Genomic DNA, 23,029 nt, shown 5'->3' on the forward strand with positions numbered 1-23,029 from the left:
GGTGATTGGCCTCTCAGTTCCTGAAACCAGAACTCTGAATCCTATGCAGATACTACATCCAACTTGAACTCAAGACCGTAGTTCCTCTCCACATTCTCACTCAGACTCTAAACCTCAGTGTCTATCCGCACATTCTGGCTCCCAGCCCCAGCCACACCAATCCCTCCCCGGCTGCCTCTCCAGCTGCCTCGCATCTCCCTTTTCTAAGAGAACGGAAGGGAGGGGAGGGGGAAGGGACAGGAGAGGAGGTGGCTGTGTGTTAGGGGCAACAATTCAGAGGTATATGGGGGGAGGGGGGAGTGGAAGAAGGGCAAGACTCAGAGACTGGGAGGGGCTCAGCTGCCCCGTCGGGGAAGTGGGAGGCGGCTGTGGCGCCGGGAAGCGCTTGAAGCCCCTGGGCGCCTGACCACCACCATCCCAGCTTCGTTTTCCCTGCTGTAGAACTCCCCAGGTCTTTTCCCAGGTCCTCTTCACTAACCCCTGTAGGGGCACCGCGCAGTGAGTATCAGATGAGCAAGAGGGGAATTCTGAGACCACCTCCCGTTTTGCCCCCACTCTCGTCCTCTTTTCCTGGGCCTGCCCTTCTCACCAAGCAGATAATGACCTGACATCGTAGAGACTTCGGGTCGCGAGAGAGAACCCTAAAAGGGGGAGGGGAAAGAGACTCATGTGGGAAGGAAGGCCAAGGGGACCAAGAAACTGAAAACCTGAGGCTAGGTAGAGCGCGGGACTGCGGTTAGAAGAGATGAGGGAAAGTGACCAGGCTAGAAATGAGAGAGATACTAAAAAAGCGAAATAGAGAAATAAGCTGGGAAAAGGAAAAGGGACTGAGCTGGGGAGAGAGATGGGAGAAGTTCTAGGAGAGAAAATAGGTGGGAGAGCTGAAGAGGGGCTGTGTCGAGAATCAAAGGAAGGCGAGTAAAAGCTGTAAGCGATTTGGGGGGAGGGGCTCTCCTTCTCTCTGGAGAAAGTAAATTGTCAATTTCTCCCCCCTCCCCTTCCCCATGTTCCAGCTGTTCCCTCGGAGCCCACTGTGACTTTGGGCCATTTAGGGTAGAGGGTGAGGGTGAAGAGATCATGCCCCGCCTCTTCAGCCCCCGACCTCCCCCCAGCGAAGATCTCTTCTACGAGACTTATTACAGCCTGAGCCAGCAATACCCGCTGTTACTACTGCTACTGGCCATCGTGATTTCCACGCTTCTTGCTCTGCTTGCGGTCACTTGGGCCAGCGGTCGGGTGAGGAGGGACCCCTTTGTCCAGATAAGGGAGATGTACTCCGGGTTTTCTCTCCTTTCAGCCTCCACAAGAGGCAAAGGGGCTGAGCATCCAGCAGATTGTCTTGTGGTTGGGTGAAGTTGAAAAAGAGAAAAAGATTGATTCTGGGTTTAGGACCCTGCCAATAACTAGCCTGGGACTCTGGGTCTCAGTTTTGTCATCTATAATATTATTGGGGTTGGATAACTATGAATCTATACTCCAGGATCAATCTTTTTCCAGGTTTTACATTTTTCCAGGAGGGGAATTCCACCCTGGCCCCTGGGAAATCCATTTCCTGGTTTTCTTTCCCTCTTAAGGATCTCAGAGGGGCAGTTGTACCCACAGCCAGTCTCAAAGGGCAAATATATCTAACGAATTTTCCTCTCACACAGTGCCCACGCTCACCCCAACTCCATTCCCAGGAAACAATCATCTTGCATCTCTCTGTTTTCTGCTTTATTTTCCTTCCAACTGATTTGAGGTCAACCTGGTTGGGAGCAGAGATAGTCAATTAACATTTATTAAGCACCTCATAAGCCAGGTTCAGTACTGAGCACTGGGAATAAAAATTGAAAAAAAAAAAAAGACAGAAGACAGTACCTGTGTAGCTCACAATCTAAGTGAGGAGAAAACTTGCAAACAATTACTTACAAACTATATACAGGATGAATTGGAGAAAACCAACACGGGGAAGACATTAAGGACCTTAAGGACCTTGTCCACTTTCTCTAGCCTCATAAAGGAAATTAAGAGAAAGTTGTCCTTTGCCCCAGTCTACTTAGTAAGTGACAAAATTCATATTGGCATCTAAGTTCTTCTGAGTACTAGATCTCTTTCCAATATGCTATACCAGGGTAGTACAGCAGAAAGGGCAACTTCCTCTGGAGTCAGAGAACCTAGATCTTGACATCTCAAGGTAAGTCTTCACCACTTTGCAGGACTTGGACAAATCATGTAATCTCCTGGGGCTTTGAATTCCTCATTTACAAAATATTAGCCTTGGACTAGATGGCTTCTAAGGATGCTTCCATTCTAATAAATGATCCTATGACCAAGATTAGACTGGGAAGCCTTGGGAGAGGAGAGCAGAAGGGAGGAAGGACAAGATTTCAGGTCAGGTAAGAGCCCAAGTGGGGCAGCTAAGTGGCACTGTGGATAGGGAGTCAGGCCTAGAGGTAGGAAGATTCATCTTAATGAGTCCAAATCCAGCCTCAGACATTTTCTAATTGTGTGACCCTGGGAGAGTCACTTAATCATATTTGCCTCAGTTCATCACCTGTAAAAGGAGCTGGAGAAGAAAATGACAAACCATTCCACTGTCTTTGCTAAAAAAAATCCTAAATAGGGTCACAAAGACTCAGACACAACTGAAAGGACTGAACAACAAGAGGAGCTCAGACAAGATTCATGAAACTACAGAAAAGGTCCACCAGTCAGCATCCTTACCAGCCACACCTGGTGTTTGCCCTAAGCAAAGTTTCAAGACCAACCAAACACCTCCCTAGTTCTTGCTTAGGAGTTAAAGGGAAGCTGAAAACAAGTAAAGACTTTGGGGAAATCTGTATTTAAAATAGCAAGATGTAAATAACACATTATCTAGCTGCTTTTTAGTCCTCTGTTTACTTTTTGGAGTATCCCTCTCTTATCCAGAGATTTCTCCCCAGTTCCTTACATCCTGGGTTCCAGGTAGATTCTTTTTCTCGATTCTACATCTCCCACAGGTCTTAGGCCCTATTATCTCCCTACAGGCGTTGGACTCAGACCCAGCCTTCCTGACTGGGGTGCTGTGCGCACTGGGAGGCTTTGCGATGCTGCTCTGCTTGGCTTCCCGAGAGCAGCGTCTGCAGCGCTGGACCCGCCTGGTATCAGGCCTTGTGTGGGCCGCCCTGCTGGCCCTGGGCCACAGCTTCCTGTTCACTGGAGGTGTGGTCAGCGCCTGGGACCAGGTCAGAGGGGAATGAGCCTTTACAAGGGAGGGGAAGGTGGGAAACAAAACTAAACCAGGAGGTCAGCTGGGGTGGCAGGAAGGAAAGTTGAAGGTAAATCATTGAGGCAGGGAGGAACTGCTTCTACAGGTGAAAGATGCCCAGGGCTTCTAAGGACATTATGGGGACACCTGGGAGCATTCCTTCTTTCTCTTCTCTGTCTCAGGTGTCTTTCTTCCTCTTCATCATCTTCACCGTGTACACCATGTTGCCTCTGGGTATGCGGGATGCAGCTGCAGCCGGCTTTACCTCTTCTTTATCCCATCTCTTGGTCCTTGGACTGTACCTCGAACCTCAGTCTCACACCCGGCCCACTCTTTTCTCTCAGGTGAGAGACATAAGGACCATAGAAAGTCCTGAGCTCTGGACAGTTCCCTAGTCCAGGGACCAGGTCCCCTAGGATTTGGCTGAGATTACTCCCTCTCAGGCTGTTTTCAGCCCCCAGTGTTTAATTCTGCCCTACACTTTGATCCCTTTATCTCACTGTAGTTGGCTGCCAACGCTGTGCTATTCTTGTGCGGGAATGCGGCAGGAGCCTATCACAAGGCGCTAATGGAGCGTGCGCTTAGGGCCACGTTCCGCGAGGCTCTGAGTTCCCTGCACTCTAGGAGGAGACTGGATTCTGAGAAGAGACACCAGGTCAGACCTGGGGCCTAGGACCAAGGACCTAGCACTGGGAGGGACAGATCATCATTGGGATAGTTACTGTAGGAGGAACAGGGCCCCGGGAACTGGGGACATCAATCACTTACGACTGAGTGTGATCAGGAGTGATGTATGGAAAGGGTGCTTGTTTTGGGGTCAAGAGACCTGGGTTGGAATGTGGGCTCTGCCACTGAGACTTTGAGTGAGTCACTCTCTGAGTTTCTTGTAAGTATAAAAGGGAGATAAGATTTCAAAGAGTTAACCTACCGGCTTGTCTCAAGTGTTAGGTGTTTTATAAGCCTTGACTGCTAGGTGGCGCAGTGGATAGAGTGCAGGACCTGGAGTCAAGGAAGACCTGAGTTCAAATTTGACCTCAGATGTTTAGTTGTGCAGCCCTGGGCAAGTCATTTAACCCTGTTTGCCTCAGTTTCCTTATCTGGAAAATGAGCTGGAGAAGTAAATGGCAAACCACTCCAGTATCTTTGCCAAAAAAAATACCTAAATGCGGTCACAAAGAGTCAGAGATGACTGAATAACACACACACACACACACAAAAAAAAACCGTTAAAAGTGCTAAATGAATACAAGACACCATTATTACCCAGGTGGAGTAAAGTGTTTGACAGGAGCAGTGTTTTGCAAAAGGAGCAGAGTTGGAGGGGACACAGCCTTGGGTTGGTATTTGGTGGGAACAATATTGAGAAATTTGGTGCCCACAGCTCATTCAATTCAACAAGTGAAGTATACCTGCCTGCTCTATGACAGGCACTATGCTAGGTGTTAAAGATAAAAAGAAGGAAAAGAAAAAAACCTAAACCATGCCTGAACCTCAAAGAACTCGCTTACATTCTAGGAACATCTCTTGCTGTCCATTCTGCCGGCTTATTTGGCCAGGGAAATGAAGGCAGAGATCATGGCTCGGCTCCAGGCTGGGCAGGGTCCCCGGCCTGAGGGCACCAACAACTTTCACAGTTTGTATGTGAAGAGGCATCAGGGTGTCAGGTATGTTGAGAGAGGGCGGGAGAGGGAAGAGAGAGAGAGAGAGGGAGGGAGGGAGGGAGGGAGGGAGAGAGAGAGAGAGAGAGAGAGAGAGAGAGAGAGAGAGAGAGAGAGAGAGAGAGAGAGAGAGAGAGAGAGAGAGAACGAGAACAGATGAATTGGCTGGGGCAAGAGGGAGGAGTGGAGAAAGGACAAAAGAAAAGAGGAGGGAACGCAGACACTCTATTCCATGGGATTGAGGGTTCTAATTTCTGTCCTCCACATCCTGCCTCAGTGTATTGTACGCTGACATTGTCGGCTTCACTCGACTGGCCAGCGAATGCTCTCCCAAGGAACTGGTTCTCATGCTGAACGAACTCTTTGGCAAGTTCGACCAGATCGCCAAGGTCAGAGCTGGTGAGGGACTCCCACCTTAGAAAGACCCCTTACTTCTGAGGCACGATCTCAGCCACATCCAGGCCCCCAGACGCTCACTCTCTCAGATTCTCGAGTCTGGGAGACCAGATAGTTGGGAACTGCAGCCCGCACCCCCTCCTACCCCAACCCTGACTCTCCGAGTCATCCCCATTAGTCAATCTCCTGCCCCTCTTTCCTCGTGTTGCCTCTAATCTGTTGCCCATGTCATGTGTCTCCCGCCCACCTCCCTCCCCCTTCCTTCCTCAGGAGCACGAGTGCATGCGGATTAAGATTCTGGGAGACTGTTACTATTGTGTGTCTGGTCTGCCACTCTCTCTGCCGGACCACGCACTCAACTGTGTGCGCATGGGGCTGGACATGTGCCGTGCTATCCGGTCAGAGCTTGGGAGACACCCTGGGGTGGACCGAAGAATGGAAAGAACAGGAAACACAAAAATTTGAGGGCCTGGGGTCCAGTGAGGGAAGTTGGGCGGACGGGATGCTGGGCTTACACTAGGCTGAGCAGGGGCAGGGAACCTGCGGCCTCGAGGCCACACGTGATCCTCTAGGTCCCTCAAGTGCGGCTCTTTAATTGAATCCAAACTTCACAGAGCAAATCCCCTTAATAAAAGGATTTGTTCTGTAAAACTTGGATTCAATCAAAAGGCCACACCCAAGGGTCCCCATCGTTGCTAATAATGTAACTGTTTGAGTAGGGGGCGTGGCCTAGGCAAAATCAGAAGCCAAGCGTCAGGGAGAGGATCTGGGTTCAGATTAAGCCCGGGGCTGAGCCAGCCCTCTTTCTGCCCTTCCCTAGGAAGCTGCGGGCAGCTACTGGAGTGGACATCAACATGCGTGTGGGCGTGCACTCGGGCAGTGTGCTCTGCGGTGTCATCGGGCTTCAGAAGTGGCAATACGACGTCTGGTCCCATGATGTCACCCTGGCCAATCACATGGAGGCAGGTGGCGTGCCAGGGTGAGCGGGTCTGCTCCATGAAGCAATAGAACAGTGTGCTTAAAAAGACATCCTATCTCAGTACGCTAAGACAAGCTTCTGTCCCCACCAGTCCAACTCTGCCCCAGCCCCCAACCAATATATCCCCTCCAAGTGTACTACAAGCCTAATAGATGTGTGTGTGTACATATACACAGGTATATGTGTTTATAGAGAAAATATATAGTATATGTGTACAGCATATATGCACATGTACATAGTATATATGACTATGTATATAGCATAAATGTGTGTATATATGTGTGTGTATGAATTTGTATACAGCCAGAGATGATGCAGAGTGACTGGGGGTAAGGGCTTCTTACTGGGATCAAGGGACTGGAGAAGGGGGTGGGAGGAATGGCGGCCTGGGCACAGAGATCCTAGGCCAAATACAAGCACCTTGCATAGGGCAGGTACTCAAGTAAATATTTGTGGAACGAACATTTCAGGTAGAAGCTGGTTAAGATGACCTGCAAAAGGAGAGATTTGGATTATATGGCTTCTGAGGTCTTTCCCAGCTCTGCATTTATGATACTATAACCTCTTAGGTCTCTTCTGACTCTTAAGATTCTGTTATTTTTGCAGCCAATGAATAAGAAGGCTGGGGCTACTGACACTCCACTTTCCCTTCTTCTCTCCCCCCACCCCAAGTCGAGTGCACATCACAGGGGCAACCCTGGCCCTATTGGGAGGGGCTTATGCTGTGGAAGATGCAGCCCCAGGGCATCGGGACCCATATCTCCGGGAGCTTGGGGAGCCCACCTACCTGGTCATCGACCCAAGGGTGAGATCCCCCACCCCAGCTATCAGCACAGCTGATAAGAGCCCCTGAAGCATGGTGACAGAGTAAAAAGAGTCCTAGATTTGGAATTAAATAACCTAGATCTAATTCCCGTTCTTCCACTTACTATCTTGTGTGGCCTTGAACAAATAATTTCTCTTTATAAGGCTTCTTCCTTGTAAAATGGAGACATTACTCTAGATGACCTCTAACTTCCCTTCTAGCTCTCAGACCTTATGATTACAGATGGTACCAGACCCAATTAGCCCCTTTCTCTTGAGCTCCAACAGAGCTACATTGCTAGCATCTGAAGTGGAATGCAGAAAAGACTTAAAAGAACTAGGTTCCTTCCATTCTCTGAGAAATCTGAGCTGGGGGATGGCATAATGGTGGAGGGGTCTTGTCATCAGCCTATCTTCCTTTGAAATCTTCCAGGCAGAGGAGGAAGAAGAAGAGGAAGTAACTGCAGGAGGACCACTGTCCCCTCCTGAGGGACCTAAAATGCGTCCTTCACTTCTGATGACCCGATACTTGGAGTCCTGGGGTGCAGCCAAGCCTTTTGCCCATCTCAGCCACCTGGACAGCCCAATGCCCACTTCACCCCCTCTTCCGGTATGTTCATTTCCGTATCGGGGAACCTCAAGTCTCTTCCTAGGATAGATCCCGCCGTTGTCATCCTGGGAACATACATCTCTTCTCTCAGTACTGTTCATCCACATGCCTATGCCTTCAGACCTCTAAGTACACCCATATTTCTCAAGTGAACTCTCCTCCCTATTAGAACCCTTGATACCTTCTAATATCCTGAGATTCTGAGTTCTCCTTCCAGCTGGGTAGGCAATGGATGAACCCAGACCTTAATCCACTCTTCCAGGAAAAGAGCAAAATTCACTCCTTCCTACCTACCTGGCTTCTAAGATCACCTCAGCAAAGATTCCCAAATCCTAAACCTCCCTAGCTGACCAGGCTCCTCAGGCATGATCTCAATTCCCTTCCAGTTCCACTTTCACCTCCAGGTGGAACATTCCTTTCTCCAGAGATGTACAGAGACAGATGCCACTGTTTGCCTGGGTCACTAGTTTCAGTATTACACACCCTTTCCTATCAGGAAATGTTTCTGTTTAATTTGAATACAGTCTGTTGCAGCTTTTAAAAAAATAGGAGCCTATTTAGTCTTTCTTAGAGGAGAAAAGATTTTCACAGCAATCTCCTCAGAGGAGCATGGTAAAAATGATGAGGGCACTGCAAATCACATTATTTGTACCCTATTTCCCCAATATCTTTACAAAGGTGATATCAAGTTAAAACAGTAACTTTTTTAAAGCTTTATTTTCTCTCTCCCTCGCACTTCTTCCTCTTCCCCATTATAAAAGAAATAAAAACAAAACCATTTTAATAAATATACATAGTCAATCAAAACAAATTCTCTCATTGGCCATGTCCAAAATGTATAGCTCAATCTGCATCCTGAGTGTATCCCTTCTCAGACAGGAAGTAGGTAACACGTTTCATTAGGCATCCTCTGAAAGCATGATTAGTCACTATGTTGAGGTGTCCTCACCTTTTCCTTATAAAGAAGAGGGTGGTGTGAGAGAAGTAGTGTGCTCAGTGGCCTTGCTCTAGGTTTGATACAATCTGCTTCTGCCCCCTTCCCTTTCCTTCACTCAGAGCACAGGCACAGGTTCTCAACCATTCTTTTTTTTTTGTCTTAAATTCCTGCTAGAGATCCAGTCTCCTTAGGTAGAATTTTGTTTGTTTGTTTGTTTAGGAATAGTCCTTCTCTCATTCTACCCTCCCTCTTACTCTCCTTTCTTTTCTTCCTTTTCACTCGTTTCCCTGTTGAGCGAAGTGTATTTCTGCACACAATAGTCTATGATATTTTCCCCCCATTTGACCAAATCAGATAAAAATGAGGTTCAAATGTCACCTGTTCCCTTAGCCCCTTCCTCCTTTGTTTGAGTAGTGTTCTACTTGCTCACAAAACTATGAGATGATTTCACTTACCCTCTTCCTTCCCCCATTCTATTCTTTTCCCCCCTCCCATTCTTCTAAGATCGTCATACTATAAATAAAAAACACATCTATGCCTCCTGTCTTCTTAGACTCTCTCAATAATCCCTGATAATGATAGGGTTTTAAGGGAACATATGTATCATATCCCCATAGTGGAATGTAAACAGTCCATTATGATTTTTTCACTCATATTTACCTTTTTACCTTTCTCTTGACTCCTGTGTGTGTTTTTCAAAGTTCTGTGCAGTTCTTGTCTTTTTTATCAGGAATATTTGGAAGTTCTCTGTCTAATTAAAAGTGTATTCCCTATCGATTTTACTGGGTAAGTTATTCTTGGTTGTGAATCATTATCTGTTGCCTTTTGGAGTACTGTAATCTAAGTTCTCTGCTTCTTTAGAGTAATAGTTGCTAAGTGTGGCTCATCAGTACTTGAATTCTTTTTGGCTTCTTACAGTATTTTTTCTTTGACCTGGAGGGTATGAATTTGGGCAACTTGTACCTAGGAGTTTTCACTTGGAGGTTACTTTTAATAGGTGACTGACTGGTGGATTTTATTTCCCCTTTGCCCTCTGTTCTAAGAAATCTGAGCACTTTTATTATTTCTTGAAATAATTTCTTTTTTTGGTTGAGATTTTCAGATAGTTCAAGATTCTTAAGTTCTCTCTCCTTAATCAGTTTTCCAGGTCATTTGTTTATGAGATATCTTGTACTTTCCTCCAATTTTTTTTTCTCAGTCTTTTGACTTTGTTTCAATAGTGTTTCATGAAGTGTTGTATTGTGAAGTCATTAACATCTATTTAGTTTATTCTAGTTTTCAAGGAGTCTGTCATGTGGTTAAGGTTTTGTATCTCTTTTGCCAAAAATGTTCATTCCCTTTACAATTGTTCCTTTAACAGCTAACATTTCTTTTCCAATTTTACGCTGGTGCTTTCTTTTCTTTTTCAGTCATTTCATTTATGGAGTTCTTCCCTTCAGTGAATTTTTATATATCTTTATACATTTGGCCAATTCTGCTTCTCAAGGTATTCTTCTCTTCTTTGGATTTTTGTGTCTCTTTTTACCATTTGGCCTATTCTGTTTTTACAGTATTTTTTTCTTCAGAGTTTATTTGTGTGTGTGTCTCTTTTACCAAGCTGTTGACTCTTTTCTCATGATTTTCTTACATCACTCTCATTTCTCTTCCCAATTTTTCCTCTACCTCTCCACAGATACCTGATTTTTTAAAAAATCCTTTTAGAGCTCTTCCATGGACTAGAGGCTTTGAATGTAGGAGTTTTGACTTTCTTGTCTCCTTCTGAATTTGTGTTTTGATCTTCCCTCTCACCATAGCAACTTTCTATAATCAGGATTTTTTTCTGCTGTTTGCTCATTTTCCAACTTATTTTATGATTTTTAACTATGCTAAAGTGGGGTTCTGCTTCTGGAGAGAAGGGGGCACTGTCCCAAGCTTCAGGGTTTGTTTTTTTGTGTGTGTATGCAGCTGTTTTCAAAGGTAATTCTGGGAACCTGTAAGTTTTCAGTTCTTCCAAGGTGGTATGATCTAGGGATAGGTGAGTTTATTATTCTTCTGTTCTTTGCTCTGGTCTGTGAGGAACTACAGACTTTTCCACCCTAAAATTTTGTTCAGGGTCCCAGGTTCCCTGTGACCACAAGTTTTGGTGTACTAGTGTTTCTCCTCACCCAGGGACTGAGACCCCAAGACTATGACCCAGATACAAGTATGGGCAATGCAACAGAGTTCTGCCCCTGATGCCAGCAAAGAGACCTACTGTAATCTCCTTCTGACCAGCTGTCTCACCCCTTGCCATCTGTGTGCTGAGAGGTCAAGAAACCTGCACCACTGCCACTGATTCACTCACTCCCCAGGGCTGCCTTTCTGGAGAGTTGCTGGCATCTGTGCTCCACTCTCACCCAATGTAACAGACCTTTTCTGCTGACCTTCTCAATTGCCGTAGGCTTGTTTTACTTTGTCCTTTCATGGATTCTGCTGCTCTAAAATTTGTCTGGAGGCATTATTTTAAAATGTGTAGAAGGGTTTTAGGGAGAGCTCAGACTAGCCCCTGCCTTTTCTCTGACATCTTGACTCTGTCTCCTCTCTCATTTCATTTATGAAATAATGTTTAACCCTAAAACAAAAACTCTTACTTTCTCTCTTTCAGGCATTCTAATTGAACTCATGCCCAAGTTGGGTTTTTCTTTGCTTGTAGCTGTTTTGGAATTATATTCTTCTTCTGAGTTTCCACCTCGAACGTTCTCATTATCGTAATAACTCTTTTTGGTAGTATTCTTTTTTGTTTGTTAATTCTTGCAATGTTACTTCCTGACTTTTATGTTCAGTCTGCGCTCTGCCATACTTCTGAAAGGAATGACTTGGCAGCACTTGGTCCCATTTTGTGTCCTCTTGGTCATCCCAGGTAGTCAAAAGAGGCCTGGATGTGGGTTGGGGTCAACAGTCCCAGTATTTTTCCCTCATAATGAAGAAGGGGAGGATTAGAAGCATTATAAAAACGCTGTCACATATATGCAGTTGTTTAAGCATTCCAAAGTGTCTTCATGATAGTACCACCAGACGATCATCTCCATCATATAAATGAAGAAGGTAAGGCTCAGACAGGTTCAGTTATTTGTGCAAGCTCACATATCAAGGACTTGAACCTGTCTATCGAGTGCAAGATTAGAGCTCCTTTTACAATACCAAGTATAAAAGCCTTGTTCTTTTTCTTAATAAATGGTGGTAGAGTCATGTCGTCCTTAACTAGTTGCCCCCTGGATGCTAGTCCTAGCCATAAGTAGTTTCAGTGTCAAGCAAAGGGTATTAGTGCGGTTATTTTCATTTGCCAAATTCTAGAATAGCATTACACCTTGCGTTACCCGCTCCAGACATCTCCAGTACTGAAATCAATCCCACTGTCTGCTCAAAATTTGTTTAGTATTTCATGCTTTCCTTTCTTAAAAACTTATGTTATTACACAACATATGTGTCTTAGTAATGCAGTGATTTAAATCCCATATGCTTAACACATTATTTTTTTGCAATAAGTACTCACCATACATTCCCAGAAGCAGTATTATCAATAGCAGTCCTATCCCATTAAGATAGTGCACTGAAATATATATATGTATACATGAAATATGTATGTGTACATATATATACATATATGTATATGTATATTAGTAACAAGATGATGTAATGTATTTTACCATTCCTCTTTGGTAGTGTTGATTTAGTGCAGGGGTGAGGAACCTGTGGCCTCGAGGCCACATGCAGCCCTCTAGGTCCTCAAGTGTGGCCCTTTGACTGAATCCAAACTTCACAGAACAAAGGATTAGTTCTGTAAAACTTGGACTCAGTCAAAAGGCTGCACCCAAGGACCTAGAGGGCCACATGTGGCCTTGGGGCCACCACAGGTTCCTCATCCCTGGTTTAAGGCCTGAGTTTTCATTCAAAGAAACATCACTGCACAATAGCCAATTGTATTAAAATAAAATGGCATAAATATCATTTGGGTTTTTCTTTTATTATTCTCTCCCCTCTACCGTCCTCCTCCTTAAGCAATATCTCATTATATGAGCAATATACATAAAAACATATGAGACCTTTCATTTGTATATGTTTATATATGTATATATTCATAAAATACATACAAAGCTGCATAATCCAGCAAAACAAATTCCCACATCAGTCCTGTCTAAAAGCTTGCATCTCTTTCTGCATTTTAAGTCTGGTGACCTCTCTATCCAGAAGCAAGTCGCATGTTTCATCTTCATTCTTTTGGACTCCTGCTTTATCGTTACATGGATCCAAGTTCTAAAGTCTTTCAAAGTTGTTTTTCGTTTTGATGTTATCACTGAATAAATTCTTCTCCTAGCTCTGCTCACTTCCAGCTATTAGAGTTTGTAGAGGTCTTCCTGGCAGCTGGATGGACTACAGCACCTGGAGTCCAGAAGACCTGAGTTCCAATTTGGTCTCGGTTACGCACTAGCTGTCTGACCCTGGCAAGTCTCTTAGTTTCCTCCACTCTAGTAATGAGGATAATAATAGCACCTCTTTCACAAGGTTATTGTGAAAATCAAACATGATAATTTTTGTAAAAGCTCTTAGCCCAGTGTCTGAAACGTAGGAGGCACTACATAAATGCTTATTGTTATTTCCTCCTTCCCTACCCAGTTGTCTTGCTTCATTTCTATGATACAATTTTCCATTGCATTCAGCTACCACAGTTTACTTAGCCATTTTCCAGGAGAAGGACATACCCTTAATTTCTAATGTCTAGCTACTATGAAAAGAGCTGCTATACAGATTAGTACTTTCCCTCATTCTTTGATCTCTTTGGGGTATATTGGCCTAGAAGTGCAATTGCTGGATGAAAGGGTGTACACAGTTTAGTGACTTTTGGAGTATAATTCCAAATTATCTTCTAGAATGGTTGAAATAAACCACAGCTCCACTGACAGTACTAGTGTGCCTGTTTTCCTGCAGCCACTCCAGCATTTGTCATTTTCCTCTTCTGTCATTTTTTTGTCAGTCATCACATCACATCAGGATGTGAGGTTGGAACCTAAAAGTTTCTTTAATTTGCATTTCTCTAACTATTAGTGATGTGGAGTATTTTTTTTCCATGTGGTTGCTGATAGCTTAGATTTCTTCATTTGAAAATTGCCTTTCATATCCTTTGACCATTTACCTATTCTAGAATGGCTCTTAGTCTTATCAATTTGAATTCATTCCATATATATCTTGGATATAAGACCTTTATCAGAGAAACTTCCTATAAAGATTTTTTCTAGTTACCTCTTTCCCTTCTTATTTTAACCCCTTGTTCAAAATAAAAATGTTTTAAAAGAAAGGTGGTAGCATTGGAAATGGAAATAAAAGGGTGAGTATGAGAGATATTAGAAATAAGACTTGACGGGATTTGGCAACTAAGTGGATGTAGAGGGAGAGGGTAAAATCAAAGATGACACTGAATTTAGGAGGCTGAATAAAAGACGATACCACTGAGGGAATGACAATGTTGAGAACAGGGATAGTTGGTGAAAGATAATGAATTCTGTTTGGAGCATGCTACATTTAAAATGCTGGTGGGATCCATGGGCAAAGATATCCAAGGAAATATGGGAATGGAATTTGAAAAGGTGATCAAGTCAGGAGCTGAGACTATCCTTGGTTTTACTACTGAGCGTTGTCTTTCTCCCTCAGCTACCTACCTGGGGAAAAGCAATTTTCCGGGGTTTACTTCCTCACATAGGAAGGCACCCAAGCCCCTGGAAACTCTAAAAAACCAGTGACTTGGAAGTACAAAATAAACACTCCAAACCAACAAGCATGTATTAAGTACTGTGCTAGGTGCTGGGGATACAAAAACAAAATGGAAAATTATCCCTTCCCTTCATACCCTTATACTACAGCATAAGTAGCAGCAGGGCAAGTGAAGGTCAGACATCAAAAAGGACTTCCCAGGTAGGAGACACTGGAATAAGGAGGCACTTGCAGACCGTCTCTTTCCCCAAGAAGTCCTTATCAGTCTGGCAGTAGAAAAGGAGAACAAAAAGTCAGAGGAAATGGACCATCTTGACTTAAGGCACCAATGATCATTTTTAACTTGAAATTTACAGCTTATGTTGCTGCAAGCAGAACTGAGGGATATTTGCTAACAGAGTTTCTTAATTCACTTTGTTTTCCCCTAACAGGAAAATGCCTTGGCCTCCCTGGGTCCTCAGAGGAGCCTGGACCGGTGAGAAGTCCAATACACATAACTTGACTGGCCTGGGGAGCTGGGATAAGGGCAGAGGGAGCTGAAACAAATCTCCTTGATCCTATGTTCTTACCACACAATAGCACCTGTTTAGCCCAGAGACATGAGGGTAACAAGACAGTTTCTCTGGTGATGGGCTGAGGTCTCCCCCAACAGGACTAGAACCCCAAGGGGACTTGAGGATGAGCTGGACACTGGGGATGAGAAATTCTTTCAAGTCATTGAACAGCTCAATTCCCAGAAGTAAGTAGAAATCAGAGCCTAAATCTCAGGACTTCCAGTATGGAGGGATCAGGGGATGAGGAGATTGGGAGAGAATGGGAATGGTATGAGGGTGAATGTGAGAAAGTACAGCATCTATCCCTGACTGCAGCTTAGATAAAAAGCTAACTTCTATGGCTAGCTCCCATTTCTCTGTGCCTCACTCCCACCCTCTTCCCCAGACAGTGGAAACGATCCAAGGACTTCAGCCCACTTACCTTATACTTCCGGGAGAAAGAGATGGAGAAGGAGGTATGGGGAGACTGAATCTAAGGGAGAGGTGAGGGGGAATACCAAGGGGATGACTCAAAGACCCCTAAAGAACTCCCTGACCCGTTGACCCAAAGTCCTTGCCCATGCCCAGTCATGGATTAGTCAATCAACTGTTATTGATGAAACCCCTCCTATGTGCTGACTACAGAAGACAGTTTCTGGGGTTGGGAACATTTTTCAGGTATGTTTAATGCTTCATACCTTGATACCACTTAATTATAACCTGATTCGTGGGGGGGGGGGGTGTGCACACATGTCCCACACACACACACACACACACACACACACACACACACACATTCCCTTGCTTTCCTTTTCTTTCCACCAATTTATATACCCAAATGAGGCATATATATTCCTTCTTGACCTGAGTTTCTCCATCAATAGAAGGGATATTCTGAGTATAATGAATTAAAAGTATGGTTGAGATGGGAAGGAATACACTGTGAGTTGTGGAGCCAAGGGATCCCACCTACTTGGCCTAGATTGACTCCTTCAAGGTGATAGACAGCATTGATCCCTTTGTCTCAACTCCCACACCTAATCCCTTCTTCCTTAGTATCGGCTCTCAGCTCTGCCAGCCTTCAAGTATTACGCAGCCTGTACCTTTCTGGTTTTCCTCTCCAACTTCGTCATTCAGATGCTGGTGGCCAACAGGTGAGCTCCTCCTATCCTTACCCCAGACCTCCACAGAGGAACCTGGGCAAGGAAAGGATATGGCTTTCTCCCCCATTGAAGTATTATAGTGGAAAGAATATTGAACCTAGCTTCAGAAGAACTGTACCACTACAATCAATGACCCCAGGGAAATCATTTTCAAGCCTTAGGTTCCTTCTTCATCAGATGGGTATGATATGTGTGATATGTGTCCTTCCTCCTTCAGAGAATTGTTATGAAAGTGTTTTGTAATTGTAAAGCCCTGTGTAAAAGGAAGTTCTTACTACTGTTGATTCCTCTTGCCCTCTCCTCCCTCCTTCCACATTTTCTCCCCTTCTTTTTCCTTCAGTCTTCTCATTCCCCATGGGGACAGAAGTGGGAAACAGGTGGCTGAGGTGGGAATATTGAGGTGATCTTGGGAACTCATCATGATCATCATCGTGATCATTCCTCCCATTTCACACACTCTCAAGAGCCTTGTAAATATACTTTAATAAAGAACTGAGATTTCATCAGGATAGATCGCAGTCTCTCCAGACTTTACTGGATCTTCATGAATTGTCTTGGCCTGATAATTTTTCTACCTAAGGCCAGCTCTGATGATAAGTTTATTTTAACGTGTCTAGGCTAATCCTCAAGTGCCAGGACAATACCTGAAACCTTTAACACTTGGTGTGATCTGCCAGAGATCCCAGTAATGAAAGCAATTCCTGGCATTTGTATAGCACTTGAAGGTTGGCAATGTATTTTCCAAATATTATCTCATGTTTTCTTCACAACGACCCTGGGTGGTAGGTGCTGTTATTATCCTATCCCCATGTTGTTATCCTCAATTTTTTTTTTTGCGTTTTTTAAAACAATATTTTTGTCCAATTACATGTAAAGATAGTCTTCAACATTCATTTTTATAAGATTTTGAATTCCAAATTTTTCTCAGTCCTTCTCCTCTCCCCTCCCCAAGCCATTTTACAAGTGAGGAAATTGAGGCAGACAGAGGTTAATGAACTTGACCAGGATCACAAAGTTAGTAATTGCCTGAGATTAGATTTGAACTTGGGTCTTCCTAACTCCAACTATAGTGTTCTTGACATTCCAATATATAGAATACAGAAAATAATTTTCATTTCTATAGTGCTTACAGTTACAAAGTACTGTTGTATATGTTGTCCCATTTGATCCTCACAGAAAAGCATTATGCTTATTTGACAGATGAGGAAACTGAGACTCAAAGAATTAAATTGCCTAATATCTAGAACCCTGGTCTCCTAACTTACTGTCCAGTGGTAAGATGAGAAGTCAGGACTGAGTTCAACAGGCTTGTGAGCATTTATTTGTCTAAATGCCCATGGTTATTTTGATGGAGATGCAGAGCCTCTGCTTCCCCATGGCTTCTGGTCTTTTCCTAATCCCCTTTGCACTCCAAGCCTTGGTTCCACAGCTATTCCACCTGGTCCTCATGCACATGTAATTCAACAACCTAAAATTGGGTTGTCCGAAACCTTCTCCTAGGCAAAAAGTTCTACCTAGATAGCCCATCAGGATGATTGCCCAGGGAGTCACAGGAGTGTTTTATTCCTGACCCTGTTAGGCCTCCAGCTCTGGCTGTCACATATGGCATCATCTTCATCCTCTTCTGCCTCCTCCTTTTCATCTGCTTCTCAGAACACTTGACGGTAAGAGAAGATTAATGAACACCATGCCAGATAATTATTATGTAGACTGCCCCAGGAAGCTGGGTCCAGCAGGTCTTTTATTCCAAGTTTCCCTGGGGTTTGGGGCTTTGCTTTGTTTTGGATCATACCCATTTTTCTTGGTACTTAGGCTGGGAAAGGACAGGGTTGGGGAATAAAAATAATGAAAGAAAGAAAAGTGATTCTAAAAGCTGTTAGACTTGGGACTCATTTTGGTTTTTCTTAAGTAAATGAGACTTAGACAAGGGGACAAAGCTCTGATCCTAGCTAAGAGAATCCACCTAGGGCCTGGGTCCCAGCAAGCTAAGCATCCTAGAGATATTCCAGAAACCTGCTCAGATCCTGCCAGCCTGGGAACAGGGTTGGGGCATAGACTATCTCAAGGGCATAGGACCAGGACTTCCTATTTCTGTCCCAGAACTTTTAAAAGAGAGGCAATTGGAGAGAGGCAATGGGACTCAGAGAACCTTCTGAGACAAGCCTAGCCAGAGGCTTGCCTGAAGGCAGAGCTGCAGCTTCATATCCAACTCACTTTTTCTCCACTCCTTCCTCCCCAGAGATGTGTCCTTAAGGGTCCCAAATTCCTGCATTGGCTGCCAGCCCTCTCAGGAACAGTAGCCACGAGGCCTGGTCTTCGCGTTGCCCTTGGCACTGCCACCATCCTTATCGTCCTCACCATGGCCATTGTCAACCTGGTGAGCAGGCCTGAGCTGCTGGGTGAAAACAGCTGGCCCTGGAGGTGGGGTATAAAGAAAAAGAAAAACCTCATTCTCTTAGGGTAGGAATGGGATAAAACAAGCAAACAAGTAAATTCTACGGGAAGGGCAGAAATGGAGAGTCAAGGGCTAGGAACAGGTTGGTTGATAGCTGGGAATTTGCCAGTACTCCTATCAGGTCCTACTCCCGCTACTCCTTCTCCCCTCCCCACCCACCCCCAACCCCAGTTAATAATAGCAAACTGTTTGTCTAGGACCTGGCCCAATACAGGAAGCATAAACTCATTACTCCAGGAAAATTAAGGACCAATTCCAGACCATTTTTGTGCTCAGAAATTTTTCTTGCTCTTCTCTCAGCCCTCTCTCCTCTAACAGTTCTTTCAGCCAATGTCTGACTGCTCCTTCCCAGCCCATAACTCCTCTGCTGCTGTCAACAACTGGAATAACTCTGGTCTGTTGCCTCTCATCAGTATCCCGGTGAGTCTTTTGCCTGGCTCCACCCAGTAACCACTGTTCTAGGCTCTGCCTAGAAACCTCCTAATCTTGGGTAAAAGATTTCTATTTTCATAATCATGATGGAAGGGATAAGAATCTGGCCACAAAGCTTCATCCTGTTTGGGGAGGGGAGTTAGAGAAACCCAAACCTTTCTCAGTTCTCTGTTTAATCATCAGAAATAGGAACTGGGAAAGGGGAGGGGGAAGGAAAGAGGGAGAATGGCAACCTTAGGGGCCAGAAAGGAATATAACTGGAAAGGCACCAAAGCACTCACTCAGGTGCGCGTGCGCGCGCACACACACACACACACACCTCTCACCTTGGCATAAGGGCTGTAGGGTCTAGAAAAGAGACTTTAGAGATCATCTGGTGCCATGCCCTTTTACAGAAGAGGCGATCTCTCCCTTTGGACCCTACCTGTGACCCTTTCCCCATTCACTGACACCACCATCTCTACCTGCTCTTTGTCTCCAGTACTCCATGCATTGCTGTGTGCTGGGCTTCCTCTCCTGCTCTCTCTTTCTGCATATGAACTTTGAACTGAAGCTGCTGCTGCTGCTGCTCTGGTTACTGGCCTCCTGCAGTCTCTTCTTGTATTCCCACGCCTGGCTCTCTGACTGCCTTGTTGCCCATCTCTACCCGGCCCCCAATGCTCAAAGGTACCCAGCCCTGAGGAGTGAGTTCAGCAGGTAGTAGCCAATGCCATTCTGGTGGGTGGGGGGGGATGATTGGATCTGTCCCTGGTGCTGACTCTGGCAGATAGAATAGAAGTAAAAAGGGGGGAGAGGAGCTTGGAAAATGGGGGAGGCTCAGGGAAGGGGTGTGATGAGAAGCTCTAACCTGTGGTTTCCCTAGACCTGGGGTACTAAAGGAGCCCAAACTGATGGGTGCCATCTCCTTCTTTGTCTTCTTCTTTACCCTTCTGGCTCTGGCTCGACAGGTCAGTCTACCACTTTCAAGCCTCTACTATCCCCAGTTCCATGGAGGGAGAAGGGTGGGGGAGGGCATGCACACAGTGCTCTGGGTTTGCCTAGTTGGGTCTCCCATATCTGTGACTTGGTATCCTCCTTGTCCTTGACTACACCCCTCATTTTCCCTCAATCATGTCCCTGTCCAATCTTTTATGTCCATAATCCTTCCCCAGGGTTGATTCCAGGGCAAAATTTCAAAGAAGAGTTTGTCTTCTGGGTGACTTCAGGTTCACCCCTTCCTTATTGCTGATTTCCACTCCTCACCATCTTCAGGAGTTCAGTGTCCTTAAACTCTTTCCTCTTTTCCCCAGACCAAAAAGGAAAGGATATATTAGCAGTCACAAATCAATGTAAAATTAAGTCCCTTTGTTACCTTTTCTGGGAAGTACAGATACCCCAAGCCCTCCCTTTAATTGTGAAATGAAATTTTAAGCATCATGGAGAAAGGGGAGGTGTATTTTAGGGGGTGTGTGTGAGGTGGGGTGGTCTTCCCAATGCACCTGATTGCAGATGAGACTGCTTCCACTGTTTGCCTACATGGAAAGTCAACTCTACCTTGGCCTCTTGTTTCCCTGAATTGATGCCTCCCTTCTCCCCCTCCCCAACTCTCTGTGGTGATGAATTCCTCTCAGAATGAGTACTATTGCCGCCTGGACTTCCTGTGGAAAAAGAAGCTTCGGCAAGAACGGGAAGAGACAGAGACAATGGAGAATTTGACTCGACTGCTGCTGGAAAATGTGCTACCTGCACATGTTGCCCCCCAGTTCATTGGTCAGAACCGGCGAAATGAGGTGACCTTGACCCCACAGAATTACCACTATAGAGCAACTTTTTGCTGCTAGGAGCTGACCTTGCCCCTGCTCTTGATCTTTGGCCCTCAGAATCACAGTGGAATGTACTCCAATCTTCAGCTTCCCCAAATGAGTTTACCAGATTGAACTGCCCCCTCCCCCAATCTATCCAAAAAGTTGATGGGCTGGGGGAATTCCTTGGAGTGTACAAATAAGGGGAGGAAAACATCCCATATGGACAAGGAACTTGAGGTAGGCATGTGCCTCCCCTTTCTGACTCTTCTACCCCCCCAGGACCTTTACCACCAATCCTATGAGTGTGTCTGTGTCCTCTTTGCTTCTGTCCCTGACTTCAAGGAGTTTTACTCTGAGTCCAACATCAACCGGGAGGGGTTGGAGTGTCTTCGGCTGCTCAATGAGATCATTGCAGATTTTGATGAGGTGAACAAACTTCCCACATTTGGGCCTTAAGTCCCATTCCCCAGCATTTCCCACCATCCCTTCGGAATCTTCCTGGCCTTTATATACCTACTGTATCCTTCCCAATAGCCAGCAGAGCTATCCTTTCCCCTTGAGGATTTCCCAGTTGAGTCTTCCACTTACCTCTCCCACAAGCACCCTCTTCCTCCAATACTCATCTACCCAAGCTTTTTACTCCTGTCCCAGTTACATATCTCTTCTATCCCAGTCTCCCCTCCCAAAAGCTGAGGCTTCAGCTGTAGGGATGAGAACAAGAACAGGGAGAGAGAGATGGCTCCAAACAACACTGCTGCCTCCCTCCACAGCTACTCTCTAAACCCAAGTTCAGCGGTGTAGAAAAGATCAAAACTATTGGCAGCACATATATGGCAGCTACAGGGTTAAATGCCACCTCTGGACAGGACACCCAGCAGGTATTTCATCCTTTCCCATCCCCATGTCCAGCAGGTTCTCCCTGCTGGAAGGCCTCTTGGGACCAGCCTCCTTTAGTTGTATCCCAAAGGTGAAGCCTATGTCTGTTCCCTTAGTAGTGTATCCATGGGAAGTGATCCTCCCCTTTCCTTCATTGATATGTTTTATATCATGTTCCCTCAATGACACATCCTAGAGAAAATACCTCCCCTGGACCCTCACTAGTGTATCCCATGAGTATAACCCATCTCTGTCCTTTGCTGGCTCATTCTGGTGGGTGGCCCTTTCTGCCAGGACTCTGAACGAAGTTGTAGCCACCTAGGCACCATGGTGGAGTTTGCAGTGGCCCTGGGGGCCAAGCTGGATGTCATCAACAAGCACTCATTCAACGACTTCCGTCTTCGTGTGGGTGAGGGTGCCAGGCTCCTTCCCCTAGCCCACCCAGAGAGTCCCTTTCTCCACACTCCCTCTCATATCTCTCAGCTCTCCCTAGGGCTTCCTTAGGACATTGTTTCCTTACCAACTCACCCTGTATCAGTTAGGCTTGAAGTAGGGGAGGGACACCAGACCAAGATCTTTGAAGACCAACTCCAATTCCTCATCTTTCCTCAACTATGGTGGGGTGACCAAGGTTTTATTTGTGGGACTATGACATCCATCATCACAGGTGGGGTGAAAGAAGTACATCTACCCTCCACAATCCTGAGGAATTTATACGTAATCCTGTTGGCAACATTAATCCCTTTCCCAAGGTTTGGTTGGGTAATTAGTGTGTTGCTTTGGTTCGTATCTTAGTGACCCTTCTGCTAGAGAACGAGCCTGACTAGTGTTTGGTTTGTAAATCATACCCTTTCTCCACATCTGTTACCCAGCATGCAACTGGGGCAAGAATTCCTCCCTCCTGTTTCAGGGTTGAATCATGGGCCAGTCGTGGCTGGGGTAATTGGAGCACAAAAACCACAGTATGACATCTGGGGCAACACTGTGAATGTGGCCAGCAGAATGGAGAGCACCGGTGTCCTGGGCAAGATCCAGGTGAAGGGGGCGGCAGAAATGTGACGAGCAGGCAGCCTGCCAGGGACACAGGAAGCAGGATCCCACCCCCAGCCCACCACCATCTCTCTCTCATCATTTCCAGGTAACGGAGGAGACAGCCCGTGTGCTACAGTCTTTGGGCTACACCTGCTATAGCCGAGGAGTCATCAAGGTCAAAGGCAAAGGACAGCTCCGTACCTACTTCCTGTCCACAGAATTAGCACGGACTGGGCCCACGCTCAGCTGAAATGCTCCCTCCCTCCCCAACTCCATCCTTTCCCCTTGGAAATACTCTATAAAACAACACTGCTTCAGCTAGACTAACTGGTGCTGATTGCTGCTTTCTGATATTACCACATTCATCGTTCTGTGTCTGAACAAATGCTGGTTCCTTCCCAAAGACAGATGGTGGAGTGG

At 45.5% G+C, this 23,029-nt stretch overlaps 1 protein-coding gene across 3 annotated transcripts; it reads left to right on the plus strand.

Annotated features, from left to right (window-relative positions):
* Positions 1-312: 312 nt before the first annotated feature.
* ADCY4 (adenylate cyclase 4) lies at positions 313-22,932 on the plus strand. Of its 3 annotated transcripts, XM_072624552.1 has the most exons (26): positions 325-498; positions 1,014-1,236; positions 3,006-3,203; positions 3,409-3,570; positions 3,732-3,881; positions 4,742-4,890; positions 5,162-5,273; positions 5,551-5,678; positions 6,101-6,259; positions 6,932-7,064; positions 7,497-7,673; positions 14,766-14,809; positions 14,987-15,073; positions 15,274-15,343; positions 15,924-16,021; positions 17,610-17,694; positions 18,270-18,407; positions 18,804-18,905; positions 19,399-19,583; positions 19,780-19,864; positions 20,528-20,686; positions 20,981-21,127; positions 21,472-21,579; positions 21,872-21,986; positions 22,488-22,612; positions 22,716-22,932. In XM_072624552.1, exons 2-26 carry the CDS (start codon positions 1,078-1,080, stop codon positions 22,857-22,859), a joined length of 3,219 nt encoding a protein of 1,072 aa, XP_072480653.1. In that variant the 5' UTR covers positions 325-498; positions 1,014-1,077; the 3' UTR covers positions 22,860-22,932. The 3 variants fall into 3 exon arrangements, with proteins under 3 accessions (XP_072480654.1, XP_072480655.1, XP_072480653.1); XM_072624553.1 differs by lacking the exons at positions 21,872-21,986; positions 22,488-22,612; positions 22,716-22,932 and having other exon boundaries at positions 313-498; positions 21,375-21,579; XM_072624554.1 differs by lacking the exons at positions 21,472-21,579; positions 21,872-21,986; positions 22,488-22,612; positions 22,716-22,932 and having other exon boundaries at positions 313-498; positions 20,777-21,071.
* The last annotated feature ends 97 nt before the right edge of the window (positions 22,933-23,029 follow it).

This window comes from Notamacropus eugenii, chromosome 7, assembly GCF_028372415.1.
Source record: "Notamacropus eugenii isolate mMacEug1 chromosome 7, mMacEug1.pri_v2, whole genome shotgun sequence".
Lineage (NCBI taxonomy): Eukaryota > Metazoa > Chordata > Mammalia > Diprotodontia > Macropodidae > Notamacropus > Notamacropus eugenii.

Bases quoted from the DNA above. Each gene is read 5' to 3' on its own strand.
- ADCY4 (XM_072624552.1), top strand. From the start codon at position 1,078: ATGCCCCGCCTCTTCAGCCCCCGACCTCCCCCCAGCGAAGATCTCTTC. The intron at 4,891-5,161 runs GTATGTTGAGAG...ATCCTGCCTCAG, and splicing joins AAGAGGCATCAGGGTGTCAG to TGTATTGTACGCTGACATTG. The intron at 14,810-14,986 runs GTGAGAAGTCCA...CTCCCCCAACAG, and splicing joins CCTCAGAGGAGCCTGGACCG to GACTAGAACCCCAAGGGGAC.